Here is a 21,524-nt window from a genome sequence, read left to right as displayed (position 1 = left end):
TTGGAGTTGTGGCGCTCCTCACGTCCTCGGTTCCTGTATTCGGTATGATTCGTGCATTATTTAAGTATAGCCAGCTGACAGGCAGTTGAGCTTCTAGCGAACTCGTGTTGGCCTTGGATTGCTAAGGCTCAGGCGTTCGGCTTACGTTCGTTAGGAGATTACGGAAAGGGAAGGGTACACTGCTTACGGGTGTTCGCCATTGCTCCCCCATCCTCATATTCAGTATTCAGTTGACGTGATGGGTATCGAACGGGAATTGTGAATGTACCCCCTAAAGCCTAAACTCTGCTCACGAGTTCAGGCTTTCCTGTGAACTGACAGATGTGAACCAGGCGAATGTATTAGAGATGGTGTTCCTAGTGATCAGAAGGAAAGATGCATACGAGCTAATTTGTAAACATCCACAGAATGGACAGCCTCACGCCCGCTGTCATCAATTTAACTAGCAAGTCTCGACTGTTTGATATTTCCATAGCATTCATGACTATCAAATTTTGTTTATTTTCCTATGGGGTGCAAGCCTGCGCTCCCGCGAATGAGAATACCGAGATCTCATCTCATTCTTTCGCCAGTTGCCAGCGTTAGAGGAGCTCCACCACTTACTGAAGCGGCCGGGCGCACGCATCGACACGACATGCAATATTCCTTTTGTCTCTTTTTCTGCATACGCGATTTTACCCCCTGCCGAACATCTGAGTGGAGTTGTATCATCTACATATGGACCTATAATACCACGTAGCAGCAGCTGACTTTGTTCGACTGCGTTGGCTCATCTGCGCGAAACACGAGGGCATTTACCTATTTCCTTTAAGCGTGTTTCTTGACCCTCTTCAAAAAGATCGAATCAAGCAAACTTCCAGAATTGTTTGGGTAAATTTCCAGGTCGCTCCGACTGGTATCATGCCATAAGCTAATTGTACGCTGCTCTTATGTCAATTAAATGACGAATAGTGGATGCACTTATATAGAAATTGGCAGCCTCACGTCAACTGCCCACTCAAGTGCCGGCGCAATGATTGATTTATGAAAATTTTTATGCTTTCATATTTAGACTACTTACGGTGGTCTTCACGTTGACGTGTATATCATCACACGATCGACGGCTTAAAAATAAACATGATATTGGCAAAAAGATAAGTCGTTTTATATTTACTGCAGCCTATTACAATGAATCCAGCGGAAGTCACGGATCAATAGTTTCCGGGTCAAAAATAGATACGTAGTATAACATTTCGGTAAATTATTATCTAGATTTGTTGTAGCGCCCAGCATCCGCTAATTTGAAAATGACATTTTCTAAATGACTGGCTACTTCGGTGAACTTTCTACAGTTTCAGCTGTAGGCGAACAGAAATATACCCATGGAGCTGTGATGATATGTTAGATACAGCCAGCATTCTCTGTGGTTGGTCGTAGCGTTCGGAGGTGATATAACACGCTGCATGTTTGACAACATCCGCCTCTTAGGGCGTAAGGCCAAACACGTTGCTCAAAATGGCGGAAGATGTTTTTGGTGCGTTGGGACAACGAAAGCGGCGGGTGTAACTCCACTCGCAGCTGTTGGCCAGGGCAGCCCACCGGAGGCGTCTGGGAGACGCCATAGATGCTTGGTCAAGCTGCAGTAACAACAGCAGCAGCGATGCCAGAAGTAGCGGTAGAAGTAACACTAGGTAGGGATGGAACGGGGCCGGCAGGCCGCCAACCGATGGCCGAGCTTGATGCTTGGCTCGTGCATTTAGATATCACATGCGCCATACACGTATACATATACTCGAATGTGACATGCTTTAGGTGTCAGGAGTGCGAGATCGGAAGGATGACTTAGTCGGTCGTTGAGCTAGTGCAAGAAAGCTTGGACATGCCTTCTGTTTAGGGTATTTCATGGTTTAACAAAATGTGAAAACGTGTAACCAAGATGTCGATGCACGCAATGGTCTGCGTAATGTCAAACCTGTTGTACTATTTACTGTAACGTCGTAGACAAAAGTTGCGATTAGTAAAAACGATAGGATGCCCGAAAAATATTCTTTGTTAATTTAAGCAGTACGCCAAAGTGTTCAAACCCTGTTCACTAAGACGCGTCGCATTGATGTTCACCTCGATATGTAAAACTATCTGATACCCATATGTAGCTAAAGTTACCAACGAAGGCGATCCTGCTGATTGATGCTGCCGTTAAGCTTCTCGACAGCTAAACGACAAGTCCTAGAAGGAAAAAAGTGTCTAGGCTCAATTTCGAACGTCGATAGCCTCATATATTTCTAAGATTCATGGACAAACAGCTCTAGAATGTACGTGCTATCATACGAACATCCAAAGGATAGGTGATCAGTTTAAATATACTGGCTTCTTTCACTGCTTGTCTCTCTATAAAGGACAGCAGAGTGACTACTCGTAGAATCATGAAAAACGGCAAAGTACGCATGTAGCAGCATGTACAGAAACAGGTCAAGTTAGTTTTTTCTACCAAAACCGATTGTTCTAGCTGCTTCCCATTGACAATGATATCTTCATTCGAGCAAAATTCTGCTAGCCATCATGTCGCTAACGCTGGTAGAAAATAAAGCATATGGGGGTAGTCGCAGCACCGCTATCTCGATATATAAGATAAGAAAAATTTCCGCTTCTGGGTATGGAGTTTGGTGCTGACTGTGTAGATGTGAATATCTTGTGAGCTTTCTTTCTTGTAGCCCTTGCTGTCTTTAAATACACGCTGGCCCGTTGCCCCGTGGCTCGCCACCAGCATCATAGCTAAGCTACAGGCCTTTAACCAAGTCAAGCACAGAGCTGGGCAAGAACGGTCTTCCGACCCTATTACACAGCGAAGGTGGCCCATTCTACCCTAAACTAGTTCTCGGCCTCGACTGGACGACAACATCGGCGGCAGAGCGCTGAACCCGGATAACGATTATGACAAAGATGGCTGCGGGTAATTTAAGGAATTGTTGGCTTCAATGTTTCATCCTTCCATTGCACTCCCTTGTAAAAGCTACAGCCATTATTTTATTATCTTGCCGACTCTCTTTTCGAATTTTTTGCCCACCACTTTGGCTGGCCATGCGACCGCCACTGCTTTAAGACTTTTATCTATGGAGACTAGTTGACGCCATGCTACGGTAACAGACAGCCAGCTAGCCAGTTCGTCGGTCCCTTCATAACTGTCGCTTCTCAGCAGTTAGAATATGTTTCAGGTTATTCTATTTTTCGTTCGCTGTCTTCGTCAGCTTCCAGACACGCAATGTTATGGACGAATCATGCTTTAAACTTTTAAGAAGTCTCATCTTTCCCATCGATTATCTCCTTATCAGATTCATAGTTCATAACCCTGACACAATGTTTCTATAGGCCACAAGCTGCGATATCGAGCTGACCTTTAGCTATCCTCCTGTGTAAAAACCTTTTTCGGAGTCACCTCTCGGTGCTGCTTCCAAGCCAGTTGGAAAAGGTCTCGCTATACTTATATGAGGTCTCCTGAACAAATTTATATAACAACAAACAGAGTAACCTTATTCGGAGCCCCGTAGCTGTTAATGTCTTTTACCTTATTTTCCTCTTTTATACACCCTTTTTCATATTTTGCGAGCGTTTAAATACTGTCGACATGCTTAATACTCATAGTTACGGACAGAACGCGTCGAAGACGTATTGGCCATACGGCTTATCATTAGAACACGACCTCTAGGCAGCTCCCGTAGGCAGCTAGGTAAATACAGCTCCTGGACCTATTATTATTATGGTGAGCAGAACTTATCATTATAGATTATGTTTTTTATCTATCGCGAGATTATCAACGTACTTGCGTTTCGGTTTAGCCCAGCCTACTAGAATCGTGTTATTATCTAACGGGATCACGCCGTATTGGTCTATTGGCATATTTCGTTCCTTACCACGAATGATGAATCACATTCTGCCTATGATAGGGTAGTTGGGTTCACTGTATTGGCTTGGTCCGTATCTTTCTCCCTTCGTGACAGCCACCGCTATAACGCGAACTTGCCTCGCCCTCATTCTTCACGCACCCAAGTCTTCCTTAATCCACACTTAACTCGTGCAATATGATTGAAGAGTGTACCGTCGATTAACAATTAGGGTATTGTTCTATGATAATCTTCCGCGAAAATTGAGCTATGGTTATTATGCCTGATATAAAAGTTAGCATTATCAGTTACAACTCTCTTAATTCGTTTTTTTCTCACCTATAAAAATAGATGCCGTTTTTGATAAATTAAAATTTATGGTCAGTTTTCATACGTGATATTGCAATGTGTAGGGATACTGATAGCAGGTTTGGATTATACTTGTAACAATGCGTTATATGCATATCTGCAGATAAGTTCTAGGAAAAAGGCTATGTTTAAAGCGACCATGATGCTTACGACCATTTAGCCAGAAGATTCAAGCCCATTGGGTTGAATAGGACTATCGCGTAAACGCGCACATAGCACATTTGTGACCGGGCCACTGTCCTTAGAGAAGAGAGGGAAAGCACAGCTTATCAACCCACTCAACGAGACTTCGAAGGAGGTCAATGAAGCCTTGACAGAACAGATGCTCGATGTTCGCGATCATTTATTGAGGTAAAAGGACTGCGGAAGGCTCGCACGAGTAATAGAAGGGATGTTGTACGAGTAGAATATCGTTTGGGCCATTTGATGACCTTACCGCCCATTTACGTAATTCTTCAAGATAATCGTTGTCACATATTGGACCGTTCTGCAAACGATTCCGAAATGTCGTGCGGCCCGATTCGAATATTAAGCACATTCTCTGTCACCAGTAATACATTTAAAGAGCTTGTAGGTGTCATCTATTTAACATATGCCAATCATTTTGAATGGCCTTTCAACATGAACGAGTTTCAATAGAGAGGCTTGCTAATTTTTAATAGTAAAGCATCTAAAAAATAAATGGCGCTCTGCACTTAATAATAATTTCATTTGAGACAAATATCGAGCTTTCTTCAAAAACAAAACCCTCTATATTATCACCGGCTTTACTTTCAACATATACTGTTTCCTCATTTTCGAGGTGACTAAAGAGTGCAGGATTATCTTGTTATATCGTTGAGCTACAAAGGCAGTTTTCTCACTCACTGCTTAATGCTAGCTTCATTGCAAAGCCCTCGTCACTGTACAGACGAGATAGGTATTCCTAAAAATACTACTGACCGTCCTTGTTATTCTACTGGGCAACAAAGACCGCCCGAATAGCGAGAAACAGGCCTATTCAACGAGCTGCTGTTGCCTGGCAGACAATGGAGCGTATTGTTTCGCAGGCAACTGCCTGTAGTCTAATCAAAACCAAACGAATTTATCGAACTTAACGTAGTTATCTAGTTAAGCGATAGTCACTGTCCTCTGCTGTTCAATAATACGCAATAATAACTGTTATTAATAACCTCAATGATAATTCTGTTGCTGTAAACGTTTAACCACTCCGCACACGGTTATCGGGGTGCTCTATTCACGGCAACGTTAAGGTAAACGGCGTCTTGTTGATAAGACTACCGACATTTACTGTGGCTAGTCTTGGTGTTACCAATGTTATAAGGGTGCCGCTAAGGGACCAAGTAATTACAATCTGTGTACATACATACTACTACGCCTCGACTGGTTGACAAGCTTGATTTTTGTGCATTATCATTATTCAGCCTGGTTAGATCAGACTTTGGCCTGGACTAGGCGCGGCTCAACTTGGCTCATGGGGTACGAAGAAGTGTAGAGGAGAAATGGATACATAGATTAAAGTAGGCATTAAGGATATGAACTAGGGCTTTGCTACCAGGCTGACGGTCCTCCCTGCATCGAATGCCGAACTGAGCTTTCGGAGCCTGGAGAGTGAGCCTGACAGGAAAAGGCAGCTCAAGCTAACTTCGAGCGACTAAGAAAGGAACGCTGTAGACGGCGATGATGATAACAATTGCGATGCTGTTGATAGTGAGTTGGCTTATGAATGTTCTGCGTCTTTGAGAACCTGTGTGAGATGATGACAAAAAAGGGATGAGTTGAGCTCAATCTAAGCAAAGGAAACAAGAAGTGGAACGCATAAGGTATAAAAATAGGCGAAGGCGACATATTCGGTTCAGTAGCTGGCTGAACGGCCTTTCGGCAGGCAGGCAGGCAGGTAGGCAAACATTGTGCGACGTTCAAAACAAGACAATAAGTACGCAAAAAGTAGAGAAGCACGACGAAAGGAAGAAGAACAGAAGGGGATAAGAGAAACTATGTGCAGCTTACTGCAGTAATGACTAAAGAGGGACGGATGACGAGGCAATGACGCTGGTAGCCATGTGAATCGAAAAAAGACTGGGGAAGACCAGCGACGCAGCTCGGAGGAACTAAGGACCAAGAGCAAAATAAAGACATGGGAAAGAGCTAGGCTGGGGGGGGGGGGGGGGGGGTATGAATAAGTGGATCTGGTGAACAAGTGGGGCTAGTCGCTCACTGTGGGTTTCGGCCATTGTTCAGTGTACCGTTATGCTCTCCACTGTTCTATAGCTCTTCTTCCGGCTCTCCGTCGGTTTCTGCAGCTTAGCTGTGCGCCTATTATTCGCATCGTGTCTCCTTATTCCTGCTAGGCTTTTGCCAGTTACTTAGTACCAGTAACAAAATACGAACGGCGAAAGGAATGGTCTATCCGTTGACTGCCAGCGCAGCGTTCACCAGCCAATCCCGCGGTAGCCGCAAATGACTTAACAGTTCTAATGTGGATGCTTGCTAATGACAGAGCGGTCGTGAGAAGCTAGTTGCAGAAAAATGGCGTCACAAGGGAGGGAGACGGAGGACGGAAAAAGACTGAGACAGAAAAGATAAAATGCCGCGGCCTGAACCTCCTTTTGCAGGTGCTTATACTTCCACAACTAGCCTTGTTATGCACACTTGTCACCCTTATTGAGCTTCCAACACCCCTCGATCGCTGCTGATGACTGTCCTTTATACCGCTACCTCAGTATGAACAGACCAAGGCAAAAAGCACTGATCGAATACGAGAGAGTGACTGGAAGATCTTTCTGATCTTACCCGACCTACTTTATCAGCCTGCCTGATAGCCGGTGGCTCGATCGGAGACGACGAAGGTGATTGCACCGTCGTAGCAATAATAATGAAGGAATAATTTTTACTGTTGCTTAATAGACTTGAGTGCTTACTAATTAGTTGGTACCTTTTTCAGAGCTAGCACTAGTTGAAGTAATTGTACATCTCGATGGCAAATATTAGCCTAATTAAATTCTCACATATGAGCCAAGGAGCCACACAAAGCCTATCCGACCTTGGTGGGAGGTGCATCCAATTTTTTTGCATTAGTAAAAGGAACCGCGACGACATGTGCAATACTAAATTACTGGTCCTATACAGCAGCGAAAAGAAATACGCCAGAAAGTGCGGCAATTGTATTTATTGCTTTTAAACAAATGACAGCATTAAATGTTTTTTTATAACATAACGTCACGGCGTAACAGTGTTACAGGCATAGGTAGTTCGCCATTTCATTTGCTTCATATATACAACGCCTTCTCAGTGCTTTAGCAACCAAAATAGAAGCCAACCGCGCTTTTACGTGCGGCGAATATGGGGCAGGCCATTATGTGATCACGTTTGGCACGAGACTGGCGGTTGAAATTAGTTGTGGGCCCGAGGAAGAAGCTGGCCGAGGTTGGTTAGTCGACGAGCTGACTCCGGAAAGATCGCGTATGTCTGCATTTATTAGGTGATGATGTTAACGCCGTCCGACAAAACAGACTATTTCACAGTTTGAGTGAATTGAATTTACTTCCGGGGTGAAGGAGGTTTACTACAACAGTCTACGAATGACTGCATACGCAGGGTGTCGACGGAAGCTGCCTCATGAACATGAAGTGGTCGCTGGACGTAAAAAAATGATAAGGTCCAGGCAGCACAAGGATAGCAAGGCTGTAACTCCACTCAGTTACGCGCGGCACGGTCCGGCAGGAGATACCGAGCAGTTGGGAAACTTAATAGGAAAGGGGTAGAAAACAAGGCGGGGCCAGGCTGAAAAACGCTTGTAAATGGTGCAAGTAATAGGGGGAAGCAGTCGGGAACAGATTGAAAAAAATACTCATCCGAGTCGTTTCTACAGCCATCTAAAGCATACATGCTGGCAGGCCAGTTCATGTCCTGCATTGGGACAGGCTGCCTCATGGTAAAATGCAGAGGAGCCCGTGAGATACCAGCTTTTCAGTCAGCCGGAAACGAGACAACGTGTGGACTCCTAAACCACTTCTTCAACGCCCGTTTTGATTCAGCAGCTTCCTGATCTAATATGATTCGTTCAAATCTAACAACGACTTGTGCATTATGGGTTTGTTCCTTGTGTGATTTCAGTGTGATCCCGCCGTCGGTATGAAGTCGTTCTTCGATATGGTTCACAGCCATCCAAAGAAGTTAGCACTCTTTGGAGCAGCATGCAACGCTGTGACGGACCCCATCGCTAAAGCGTCTCAGTTCTTTGAACTTATACAGGTAAGGCCAAGCCCTTTAGTTCTGCTAAGCTTCAACAGCAGTATATTTGAGAAGATATTGAAAATATGTCAAGTAAAAATTTACTCAAGAGCAATCACATATCGAAGTCGTTGTAGTCAAAACATCACTCCACATGCGATTGTTTTTTTTTTTCAAAAACAACGTCTGGATCCTCAGTCTGTCACTGTATTACCTAAGGAAGAAAATGGCGACTATTGCTTTTGATAAATTACACTGCAGTAGTAGTAATAATGGGTGATCATAAACTAGAATAGATTTGGTTACCTGGTTACACGGTTTAAGATCTATGGGTATGTTTGAATATCTATGTTTGGATACCCTCAGTAATAATCTCAATAGCAACAACAGACGTAGAGGTTGTGTTAAGCGTAATAATAACGGCACTTTTACTAGAACTGGCAATACAACCAGCCATTTAACCGTTTTCCTCTAATAGATTTCTTATATCGAAGTGCTGTACCGGTAAGCCTCTGTTTCGAATTTTGTACATGAAGGTGCATTTTTCCATGTCGCACAACAAGCTGAGTGCAGAAGCTCGACATCAAACGAAGGCACATCTTAGGTGAGATTGCTTGGGCTGGAATTAGGTTGTGTAGAAAATGTAATGCAGGAAAGATCTATCTATCTTGGGTTGACAGCAGTGGTGGTCACACTGGTGATGATGGCAGAAAGCGAATGGGGAGAAGGTAGATGATCTCTTCCGACAGTCGCTTGCAGAGCTGTTAGGTGTTGTACGAACTTTGGCTATGTTCGGGTGAAGATGAGGAAACAACAGTTGCCTTCACAGTATCCTCATATGCCTCGTTGAAGCAGAGCAGTGATGTGGTTGACGCGTCACATAGCTCCCACGCTCTTTCCTGCTCCTTTTCTTTCTTTCTTGGCTGGTTGTACTTGCGCCTATCTGCTGGACCCACTGTCAGCTGTTCCATATCGGCAGTCAGTCCAAGGTCCGCTCGTCTTCCAATACCGCAGAATAGCGCTAGTGTTACGTCGGCCCTCCGCTTTGCCGTACGTTACCGTACGCGGGCCCAGCTGCAAGCTCTGCCTCACGTTACACTAAAAACGGAATCACGAGGGTTACGAATGCGAATAACATGATCTGAATCTCCGGCCGAGCGTACTGACTCAAAGATTTCCCATCGCACTATCTCTGTTCTGGCGGGGTTCCCATCCGCATCTATGATCTCCTTTAGGCTAGAACCCGGTCAAACCCGGTTCCACAGGCAAGCAAATCTGGAAGCACAATATAATGTACTTGCAACCACTGAATGTTAAGGGGGCTGGCAACGGGAAAACGACAGCAAGTCGAAGGAACATCGTCATCTTCTGCACATAATACATGAACAATGTCTACATAGAAGCATGATCCTATCTGCTTCTCTTGTTGACTTTTTAGCTAAATTTCAAATGGATGGTTGCGTTTGCATTGCAGCTGTCGTACGCCGATACGCATCCGATGTATTCAGATGAGAATTATCCGAACTTCTTTCGCGTCGTACCGAGCGAAGCGGCCTTCAACCCAGCAATGGTATCATTGCTCAAGCACTTCAACTGGACTCGCGTCGGGTCGCTCTACCAAACTGATCCCCGTCACTCGCTGGTACGTAGAAAAACTAAAGTCCCTTTGAGATACGCAGTTAAATAAGATACCTAGACAAAACATTTGAAAAACGCAATGTTGAGCCGTAAAATAGCATGTATCGTCGACCAAGTCGCAGCCATCACTACCCACTAGGACGGCTGTATCGGTTTTAAGAAGACCCTTATATTAGAAACAGTTCAATGTACATCATTTAAGGATTGCACCTGAACTTTCCACGTCTGGTGAACATCATCTTTGATATAATGTTCTCGAAGTATGACCGAAGTATATTAAACATTACCGTATGCCAATTGGATGATTATGTATGTTTAATGGAAACTCGCTTTAAAAATGAAGTAGCTTCTTCCTAATATACGATCTAAGGCAAACAATCGCCGTGAAGTCAGACACCGTACTAGTGTAAACGGTGTATCGGGCGCTTAGTCGAACATAAAAACAACTAGGTAGACTTGAGCCCTCATGTGTGTGCGAGACGTTTAAATGATTAGCTAAACTATTAATAAAATTAGAAACGGCCTAGCCCGTTTTCTTTGCCACTATTGATGTGCGTAGTACAGTGGTTTTATCGAAGCCTTCCCTGCCATTTGCGCGGAAGTGGACGTTAGCCAGCGCAGGCAACGGAGCCTGAGCTAGCGAGCTTAACTAAACACATATAAGGTAATTCATTAAGTGGTCATTAGTCAGATATTGCTGCCTTCAGTAATCTGATCTACGCCTGAATCGGGTGGATTGCATATTGAACGTTTATAAATTATCATTTCCAGCCTCAAAATAGCCTCCACACAGAACTCGATAAAGAGAAGATTACTATTGTCCAGATCGAGGGCATTGGTGAGGGGGACGATATAACAGATGAGCTGAATAAACTCAGGGTAAGTTAACTGGCCATTTCCAGTGTGCTTTATTTCTATTAAACGAATGAAATGATCATTTTGTGTAGGTTGAACTTGTAACAAAGTTGTTACCTTATCCCACTTGCATAAGTATTAGTGTACCCCTAGCTGTTACTTCGACTGACGGTTGAGATCTGCCCTTTAATTGTAAATGCGATTATAGATTACAGAATGCATTTCCAGGTATGCCACATGTTCAGCCTATGTGGCAGCCTCTGTCGGTCTGCACACTTCCTACTTCCTCCTATTGCCACCTAACAGTACTCCGGGCAGGCGAAAAGCTATGTAGATAGGCAGGTGCATTGTGTGAGAATGCGGGGACCTAGGACGAGCGAAGACTCATTCGTTGCGGTCCAGTCAGGTTACTTAAGTTATCCTAGAATTTTTCAGTATACCTTATCAAACTAGACAATTTACTCCGCAGACAGAGCCTAGGGGTCGTGCCGAAAGCGGAAACAGAATCTCCAACTTACGTTGCAACAACAGCACCACTCCGCCATTGCTAAAAGCTGTTTACGCGTGTCAGTGCATGAGTATAAACTTTCCGTAAAATGACGGATCATTATGAGATTTCTCGACTCGATGAAGTCCTGCAAAGGCACTCATGGTCTATTCCTATGGAGTATAAGGCTTCTATGTTTCGAAACAGTACTAGCTATCTTTCTCTATGATGGTTTCCACGATCAAACTGGACTATTAGCGTGCCAGTGAAGAGCTTCAGGTCTCCACTGTTGTTTACTGGGTCACCTGGAAATGAAGCCATGAGACAATTTGAGCTTTGAACAGCCTCTCTACTCGGCTCTGCAATAGCTTCCCGAAGATTTAAGCTACGCTTACCTCCCTTTCTCGCTTTTATTTGTGAATAAGCCACGATGACATCTGCTTAAAATAGTCGGCTGTCCGTAACTGGAAATGTTGTTCAATTAGGCGCCAAGACTCTTTAAAATGCCTTCCTTTTTTTAGGTCTGTTAGTTTTTTCCCAGCTAGTCAAATTAAGAAAATTAAAGAGCCAGGCACTTATTTTCTAGTAAACAAACACTTACTGGTAAGCTTGTCACTTAATTGCGTTTAATCCTACCTTTGTTTCTGAAAAAATATATTCGTTGGGGTTGACTGCATTTCATGTTCAGGAAATAGATGTGCGGATCATTTTGGGTAATTTTGACGAGGAGTGGGCTCGCAAAGTGTTCTGCTCTGCTTATCGAGCGAAAATGTTTGGCCGGAAGTACCAGTGGATAATTGCAGCAATGTACCGATCGAACTGGTGGGAGGTCCCTCAGGCTGATGTATCTTGTACCCCCGAAGAGCTCGAGGAGGCCATCCACGGATATATAGGACTTGATCTTCTACCGCTTAGCACCAATGAAAATATCACCGTCTCAGGATGGGTGAGTATCGGCTTTGCTTAGTAAAAGCAAGATTTTTTAAGAAATTATATGATAATTAATTAAAGGAGACAAAGCAACGCTTTTAGAGCAGCTATAGTCAGAAAATTTCCACGAAGTCTGTTAATGGTTGGGGTATTATGCTATCGAACAGATGGAATCAATTTAAAAAGTCGTTGCAATCTAAGTACACCGTCTGGGTTAACGACCGATATGCCCATATAGGCATACATAAAACGCTGGAAAGTACAGAAATCTATTTTTCATGTTACCGCTGTCGTTGATGTTACATAAAGTTTTTTCAACATTATCGCTGAGGCGGGGTGGCTATCGTTATCCAGCCTTTATTATTTTAAGAAAAGTGAATAGATCCTGGTCGATTTGTTATACGGGTGCTTTCTCATTGGCGAACTCCGACTCGAAGGTCACGAGCCTTTAGTGTCGACAAACTTTATGTATAAAGATGAATAAGCCTGGCTGCCAGCAAACGAACTCCGGAAGGCTATTCATACCGAGTCGCTCTAGAAGGTCTAGTAGACACTTAGCTACAGCCACAGCTTGGTGGAGACTAGACTCTCAATCGAAGCCCAGCTGGCTACATCATATGATCGAATACTCCTGTGAACTACAACTGTGAATATATCTATTGACCCCGCAGAAGTTCGTGTTCCATCCATTACGCTTTTTCTTTTTTTGCCAGTGCCCCGTTCTCCGACGCTTGCCTTTGTCAGTTGATTGGCAAGCCAGTCGTCATCAAATGCTTCATTAGACATTTATAACAATTTTTTGAAGCATGATCTATGCTATTGACCTATCTATCTGAGAATACCTATTAGGCTGCGAAGTTTTATTGAAAAACCAGCCATGCATTATAAAAACCCATACATTAAATTCTTTCTAAATTGACTAAAAGATGAAAGAACTGATGTTCACTAGTTAGACTCATCGTGTAAATTTCTTCAGCAACGATGCTTCAATGAGCTATTTCGCTGTAATCCTTCTAGGGTGTGTTCTAAAACGTTCATAAAGCTTATGCACGTTTAGTCACATATATCTGCATAAAAGGCGCTATGCTAAAAATAACTCTTAATATTAGTTATGCAACTTACTTAATAACACCAAGTTTTCTAGAAGCGGGAATTGTGTGCACATAGCGAGTCGAACAAAGTAGTGCAGACATGTCAACATATTGGCGTATGTCCATGTAGGCTCAAAGGGATGAACAGTTAAGTGGGGCAGTCTTTGTAACTCAGGTCCTCATCGTGAAAAACGGGAAAGGTTTACCTTTTCGACGTATTTATGTTTGCTCGATTACTTTACAGACGCCTAGCGAGTACGAAGCGCAGTACAACAAGTTACGTAACAAGGAGTATAGTCGCTTCCATGGATATGCGTACGACGGCATCTGGACTCTAGCATTAGCGGTACATAATGTCATCAATAAACTCCGCGCTCAGGAGACGCCTGGAAGTTCGACAAAAGTGACGGATTTCCAATACCGAAATAATACTTGGGGTCGGCTCTTTCGAGAAGCTCTTAATGAGACCGACTTTACTGGCGTAACGGTAAACAGTATTCTTTTTCTGTATGTGATTATCCCTGCAGACAGGTACTGCTATTGATTGAAACAGGAAGATTCATGTTCAAAGCAAATCAGTATTAATGCTAAGTTTTGTGTACCTTTTTATATTTGCAGGGCCCAGTACGATTTTTCAAGAATGAGCGAAAAGGTCAAGTGTTGATCAAACAATTTCAAAGTGAGTACCAATTAGAAGCGATCGAATTTATTACGTTTTTTTTTCTAGAATTTAAAGCTGGATGGATGCACAGCGCGTAGATTATGTAGAAATGAATCTATTCCGATCTTGATACGCGGATGGAAGTTATTTTACTAGATTGTTGTTGAGTGTAGGCGGAAATAGCCAGAACCCCTCAGGTTTCGGGAATAGGTTCACTTGATACTTAAACTTTTGATTCTTTGAACCTCTAAATTTAGGCATAATACACAGCTTGAATTTGATAGAGATTAGCAACCCTATGCTTATTATGATCGATCGCGGATGAATAAAAACGATGATAGTTAGCCGCGTTCGTTTATGCCGAGCCACTTACTAACTGCTGGTAAAAGACAAATTGTAAAATAGTCACCCTAAATGGCGCCTAGCATGAATTCCATTGTACTGACAAAGTTTTTTGCTGAAAATGTTTAGCCTTTCCGTTGATGTAGTTTATTTATCCCAACAGAACGCTTTCTTTTAAAAGGACAGTTAAAACTGGAGAGACCCCCCCCCGAGCGGTTATTAAATTTTTCTAAGAACGAAAACAAGCGCAGACAACACTTAATGAGACAATTGGCTTGACGCAACTACGGTTACGTTTGTAAACGCTTCGTAAGTAATCTAACGTGGTAACTTCTATTTACCTTGTACTGTGGTAATGGTAATGAAAAATAATGAAGTTCTGGTTCCATGTTAAGTACTTTATAATTATTCCTTTGTCTGTAACGCATCATATTATCCTGTGGATGTTCTGCTGTCGATTACCACACTGCTACTAACTTCTTGAACTCACAGAAGGTCGAGGAGAAGTTAAAATCGGAGAGTTCGATTGTCTCGAGGAGCGACTCGACCTTAATAAAGGACAGCCCATCCTGTGGCGAGGTAAGTGGGTACACCATTTTACTGCTCAGCTTCTGGAGGTCGGGATTATCTCTAGGGGGCAGGGAATTTCGACGGAGCATGGATGGGTGGACCCAATACAGAAGGCGAAACAGAAACTCGATCGGAGTGGTAAGGTAATAACGGATCACAAGTGCTCCGATGAATGGGTCAGCGGTCTTTAGCAACATTTCTTTTACACTACTTAGACACTCACTTGCCAAAAACGGTCGGTACGTCCTTAAGCTATCCCGTATGGAAGCTGATGATAGCAAAAAGAGCCACCACTAGAGGCTGCTGCACCGTTCACGAAAACTCTTCCAGGTGGGTAGATCAGCGTTCCTTCCTAACTCACTAAAACAGCTCAGTTCTCTTCGACGATAAAATTACCCGAATGTATCGAATAGTTGATGCTGTAATTTTGTTACTGGTCACGTCGAATTTCAGAGGGTAGGGCCCCTCCAAAGGATCGCTCGCAGGAGGTGGTTGAACGAACACGTGTTAATCCAACAATGTATGCAGCCGTCAGCGTGACGTGCATCGTTGGCATTTGCCTGGCCACTGTTTTTCTTGCGATCAATATCCGCTTCCGCAACCAGCGCTATATCAAGATGAGCAGCCCTTACCTCAACAACCTAATCATCGTGGGCTGTATGCTGACGTACACCTCGGTCATTTTGCTCGGCATGGACTCAGGCTTCATGTCTATCGACCATTTTCCCTACATCTGTGCAGTAAGTATTTAGAGTATTTAACGACTGACTGTCTAGCGTACTGACTGCGGTATATATCTATCTAAGGTCCTAATTAAATCACCGCTATATTTCTTGGTCTTATATTAGGGTGAGAGGTTGCCGTAGCAATCGAGGGTGCAATATAAAAAAGACAAAGGCATTTAATTTTCTATTTCCTTTTCATGCAGTTCGGCCGTATGTACACATACATATGTATATATGGCAGCCGTAGAAAGTATGAGAAGTTATCAGAAGTTAAACGAGAGCGTAGTCCATTAGCTTGAATGGTAATAGGTTAACTAAATGACAGATTCCGTTCACAGCGGTGCAGTTGTTTGAGCCCAGTTTAACTTAACAGAGAGTATAATGCCTCAATTAATCCCCATTAAAAGTTGAATACTAATTGGGTTTTCGAGATAACCTTTTCTCAAGCTACACATTTGATTCATCTTCGATCCAAGTATAGTATATCGTGTTTGATGCATCGCAAGATGAATTGGTTGTATAGGAAAATCGTCGAAGGATTTTTGAGTGCGTTGGGAGGCTACGAGCTAAAATTGAACGGATCCATCACAGTTTCGAACGCTAGCTCAAGATCTTGGTGTACTTTCCGTTCTGTCTGTAGGCACGAGCGTGGGTGCTCATGTCCGGGTTCACGTTGGCGTTCGGTGCAATGTTTAGCAAAACGTGGAGGGTGCACGCTATTTTTACCAACATCAAACTCAACAAGAAAGTAAGTTATTTCAAATTAACTAGTATCATTTATATTCAACTTTGACTATCGTATTGTTGTATGTCGCTTAACCACGGTTTCATGAGCTTAGCAGACTAATTACTTTCGGCTATTGGTTAGTTGAGTTCATTAAACAACTAATTTATCTGCAAACATTGCTTAACAGAAGTTTTGTGAGCTAGAAAGGTAAAGGCAGTCCCTAAGAAATTCTAGATGCGGCACCTGCACGAAAACCCTGTACATATTATCAAATTAGAAAAATCGATTGTAAAATAGAACAATCTAACTAATGTACGTATGTAACGTAGCTGCCTACTAACCTAAGAAACATAGACGTAAATCTAGATTAGAAATGTTGCCGTAGCCACACCTTATTTGTGCAAAACGAGGATTATGAAATATGATGAATATAGTCATCCCTTCTACTTAATACTTTCACATCGTTCGCATTTCGACTTTGTCCTGATACATGCTTCTAGCAATGCTAGAAAAAAGTGGTATCGAAATCTGCCATATACAAGACCGCTGAGGGTTAGCTAGAGAAAAGATTTCTTTTAAGAGCAACATAAATCGAAATGAGCAATTTTACGTAGGCCGGGCAAACGCTGTATGTCATTTTTCTTTGAATGTGAGTGCGTCTACGCAGTATTAGAGCTAGAAAAACATGAATACCACCTTCCCATCCACGAGCTGACCCGAAAATGCGTGCGCAGAAGTTACGCGCTGGCATGGAACGTCCAGGCCCCTATGCCAGCTCCGTGTGAACACTGTGTACCGCACGTACATGTACGTGTCTGCGTATCTGTACGTCTGATTTTGCCTGTGTGTGCAGACGAAGGCCGAAACAGAAAGGCCTCATGTATTTTGCCCAAGACAAAGAGAGCGAGACAAAGATTTGGCAAGAGTCTGGCAGATGAAAAACGTGCAGATTGGAAAAAGAGACTCACTGCTTTGTACAATTAGAGATACCATTATTATCTCCATGTTTCCATAAATGACCAACGGAACTACCTACTGATGTTTTTCTCGTATTCCCCTGTACATTTTTTATTCTTCAGTAGACTTCCGTCCTTTCACGTCCTTCTCACCCCACTCTCTTCTCGTTTCGTTTTGCCCCGAGCCATTTAAGGCCCTAGTTGCTCCTTATCGTTCCGGTTTTACTTCCGTCACACTCGAGGTCCCTAAGGTGTTCTAGTGCACCAGTTGTTGACGGAGCAGAGACAAAGCTCGGCAGTGGAATTTCAGAAGCGAGTTACCGAGTAGTCTTTTTGGTAAAAACCCGCGAAGGAAATCAATCCACCAGCTGTGAGATTTTGCGTTTCTGAGCAGTTTTTTCTTTCTATAATTCCCTTTACTCGTCTAGCGCTCTTTTCATGCATGTGCCTTTTGGTTCCTATCCCATCCTACTTCTCACCCCTTGGTTGAAGTACCCGAACTTTTGGCTTACGACTTTGGTCCTCCTTTCCGCTTCTCCTTACATACGTACCGATAGTTTCCATCGCCTTCAACATAATCTTCAATATCATCAGTTTCACCGACATCGTCATCAATCATGACATTAGTAAGATAGACATTTCTGCCTCTCCGTGTTAGGCAAGCGTCATTCCTCTGATATAATCCCACAGCCTATAATCTACTGGCATTGCGCGTTCCACCTTTCCGGTCTGTTTCGACCTTCTCATCTTGACGAACTAAGCGATTACCAGAACAGTCAGAATTTAGCCACCCTCCCGAGGATGACGCTGACGCTAAAAATCTGTTTTATTATTGCGTCTTACTGTAGAAACGGAATTTTGATTATAGAATTCAAGCGCTACAAAGGCCACAAAACAAATAAGGCGAAGCAAAAGGTAATCGTATTAGAACGCCAAAACATCATTCATTTTATGATGTTTTGGCGTTCTGATAGACGATTACTACTACTACTAGTAGTGATATCAACTTTTATTCACTTGTTTCAGGTGATCAAGGACTATAAACTGTTTATGGTCGTTGGCGTATTCCTTTTGTTAGATATCATAATTTTAACTACATGGCAAGTTGTCGATCCGTTCTATCGAGAAGTTAAGCGAGGGGATGCCGTGGTGAGTTACACTGTCAATGGTGCTATTTCGAAGAAAGCAACTACTTCACTAGAGTACATGCATTTACTACGATAACATAAAATATATTTTAATTTTAGATACTTATAAGATATATAGCTATAGTTGCTTAAGTGGTGCAGTGAAAAGGTAACTTGATGCGAGTTACTTTCCCACCTATTCGGCTCTACTCGGTCTCGTTGTCTCTATTCGAGTTACGGCCATATGAGGTTGCTCAGACTTGACAGAGACGCCGCTTTTTTTCGTTTGTCACTACAGACGTCAGATGACGACATCGCGGTAGTTCCCGAAATGGAGTATTGTCAAAGCGAGCACATGACTATCTTTCTGGGTATTGTGTACGGATACAAGGGTCTTCTAATGATCTTTGGCTGTTTTCTCGCATGGGAGACTAGACACGTCTCTATACCAGCCCTAAATGACTCGAAGGTATGCCGAATGCACTTGTCCGAATAGACAAAGAAATGAGTTCCGCTAGATACTTGCTGAGAGCCCTTAAAAACAAGGCTTTAAAAAAAAATATGTTATTAATTATGGATTTGCTGACAGAAACCCAGGTCATTTTTCGAGCTTGTCTAGTGCGAGGCTGTGATTAGCTAATTAGGTGCTTTCTCGTCCATGTTATATACGTAATAGCTGTTTGTCTACCTTTGCACTTCTGTTAGTATGTGGGTATGAGCGTGTACAACGTGGTGATCATGTGTTCCATCGGAGCGGCGATATCGTTTGTGCTGAGAGATCATCAAGATGCTGCCTTTATCATCATATCGGTGTTCATTATATTCTGTTCCACGACTACTCTGTGTCTAGTGTTTGTTCCCAAGGTAAGCTCTCAAACACGTATTACGCTGGAAGGAAACATTGCGAGTAATTAGAACTAGTGTGATAAATAAGCACACTCGGAAGTACATGGCATCGTCCCGTTTGCTCGTGGAAATACAAGCGTAATCGCCAACATTTTGGTAATGAAGTTCACGTAAATTTTTTTATAAATACAGTTCATTTTTCCGTCGGGTGTTTAAGGTTGCGGTTATCAGGATTGATTTTGATATACCTTGACGGATTTAGTTCGTAGAAGCACTTTGAGATTGTTCACGCAATAGGGTGGATCTATTGAGTGTAGTTTGTTGTCGCAAGTCGGCAGGTAATTTCTGAAACTTAGCTTTTTCGGTGAACGGTGAAAATCTTGTTAAATAATATTCTATGTATTATGTGCCCTGGCTAACGTTAGACTTATTTTCCCCTAGTAGAACTATTCAAAAACAGCCACATAAGTCCAGCGCGATCTCTGTTTCCACTCTTGAGAAGATAGCTTGGGGATCAGCTTTAAAAAGCTTCATCTTATCATTCAAGTGTAATTCTTTAGAGGCATTTTCCCACACGGGGTCTATTACAATCTAATAAAACATTCACTTGCGATACCTCGATGAAGGATTTTGGCCCCCTTAAAACTAAGGAGCACTGGATGTCACAACAAAGTTTAGCTCTAGACAACCCTTCCTGCCTTTAGGAATGCCCCGGCTTTTTCTCTGAGGGACAATGTCATGTATCAATCTAGAGGAACAGAAAAAGGAATATCTTAAAATATACCCCAAGAATCCTAACTCATTTTTAGTCTGAGCCTAAGGGCAATTCTTAGACAATGTTTTGATATTTGCAAAGCTACAAGGTCTACCACGATTGTAGCGTGCAGCAGAGGATAGGACTGAACGTAAACTGCACTACGTTATGGCATAAGCAATTGGAAGATGACAATAGCCTTCTGAAAAGGAGAGATTTTATGTCATCGTAGTGTATCTATCAGGCAAAAGCCGTTATGTATCTATTATTAACGGGTTAAGAAGCTTTTCACGGGAGTGAGAAACGTACAAAGAACGAACTATAACACGTAGTGCCAATTTCGAGTAACAAAATTGTCCATATCTTGTAATAATAAGAGACGGCATTCGAACAACGATATATGTGGCTGCTTTGTTCATAGATCTTTCTACTTCTACTTTTTTACTTTATTAATTTTGGAATTTACAGTTTATAAATTAGTTTATCACGATTGAGGTGTTGCGATAGGAGTTGCCTAATAACCTTGGATACAAAAGAATGTATAGCAGCTATATGTACGTGTGTGGAGAAGGGAACATTTTTTTACATTACAATCTTAAATCCAATTTGTGACAGCGTTAAATAATTCTATCACGATACAATCTCTAAGCCGTTTTTCCGCCCTGACGAAATACTGCGAATAAACAGATCTTCATCTGTATAAAACAAACTGATCTACACTGACTTGATATTTACACTTAATTCAGGTAGTATTTAAATAACCTTTGATAGGGCAATAATATAAATGAACGACGTAAATTCCCTCATGTAAAAGCGAGACAAAAATCACACGTGCACCTTCGTTCAATACGACCTATCCATTTGTCTACTTCAAAGAGAATTCGCTTTAATTCCAACAGATAAACTTTCATTTGGTACAATTCGCTTATTTCCTAGAATTGTCTTTACCTGCCACTAAGGTTTACTCAGTCGGGTGGTCGAATTCGTACCTGGGATAGTGCAGGTCTATGATCCTTGTGAACCTCTCACTGAAATCGTTGCGTATTAAATCCTTCCTATTCCGCGAATTCAATCTGCCTTATTCCAGTTGGTAGAGCTTCGGCGTAATCCGGCAGCCGGCGAGCAGCGCGTTCGGGCCACCCTGAAGCCGTTAAAGAAATCGAGGAGGGATTCCGATGAGGACACCAACGCAAACCGGATCAAGCAACTGCAGGATGACAACATGCGCTGCAGGACGCGCCTTGAAGAGGTCAGTAGTAGCTATCGCAGAGCTTGACATTTTCTTCGTTGTCAATTTGTCGAAACTTACAGCTCTTATATATTAGGACGCGGGCTTTACATTACTTTTACTTTGCT

The 21,524-nt window shown here is 42.7% G+C and overlaps 1 protein-coding gene across 3 annotated transcripts in view; it reads left to right on the top strand.

Annotated features, from left to right (window-relative positions):
• LOC111249838 (gamma-aminobutyric acid type B receptor subunit 2-like) overlaps positions 1 to 21,524 on the top strand; it is a 125,313-nt gene that overhangs the window by 68,306 nt on the left and 35,483 nt on the right. For all 3 annotated transcript variants that reach the window (XR_015326068.1, XM_022804230.2, XM_086986572.1), the window contains 13 exons: positions 8,343 to 8,480; positions 9,934 to 10,101; positions 10,869 to 10,976; positions 12,128 to 12,385; positions 13,705 to 13,947; positions 14,079 to 14,139; positions 14,956 to 15,042; positions 15,487 to 15,773; positions 16,399 to 16,506; positions 18,468 to 18,590; positions 18,867 to 19,037; positions 19,274 to 19,432; positions 21,256 to 21,417. Coding sequence is in view for 2 of the 3 variants with exons in the window: in XM_022804230.2 (XP_022659965.2) it covers positions 8,343 to 8,480; positions 9,934 to 10,101; positions 10,869 to 10,976; positions 12,128 to 12,385; positions 13,705 to 13,947; positions 14,079 to 14,139; positions 14,956 to 15,042; positions 15,487 to 15,773; positions 16,399 to 16,506; positions 18,468 to 18,590; positions 18,867 to 19,037; positions 19,274 to 19,432; positions 21,256 to 21,417 (2,073 nt within the window). In the remaining variant the exon portion in view is untranslated. The remainder of the gene's footprint in view (positions 1 to 8,342; positions 8,481 to 9,933; positions 10,102 to 10,868; positions 10,977 to 12,127; positions 12,386 to 13,704; positions 13,948 to 14,078; positions 14,140 to 14,955; positions 15,043 to 15,486; positions 15,774 to 16,398; positions 16,507 to 18,467; positions 18,591 to 18,866; positions 19,038 to 19,273; positions 19,433 to 21,255; positions 21,418 to 21,524) is intronic.

Source organism: Varroa destructor, unplaced genomic scaffold, assembly GCF_002443255.2.
Source record: "Varroa destructor unplaced genomic scaffold, Vdes_3.0 BEIS01000004.1, whole genome shotgun sequence".
Lineage (NCBI taxonomy): Eukaryota > Metazoa > Arthropoda > Arachnida > Mesostigmata > Varroidae > Varroa > Varroa destructor.
Note: the sequence above shows the minus strand (reverse complement) of the source record. Positions and strands in the feature narration are given on the sequence as shown.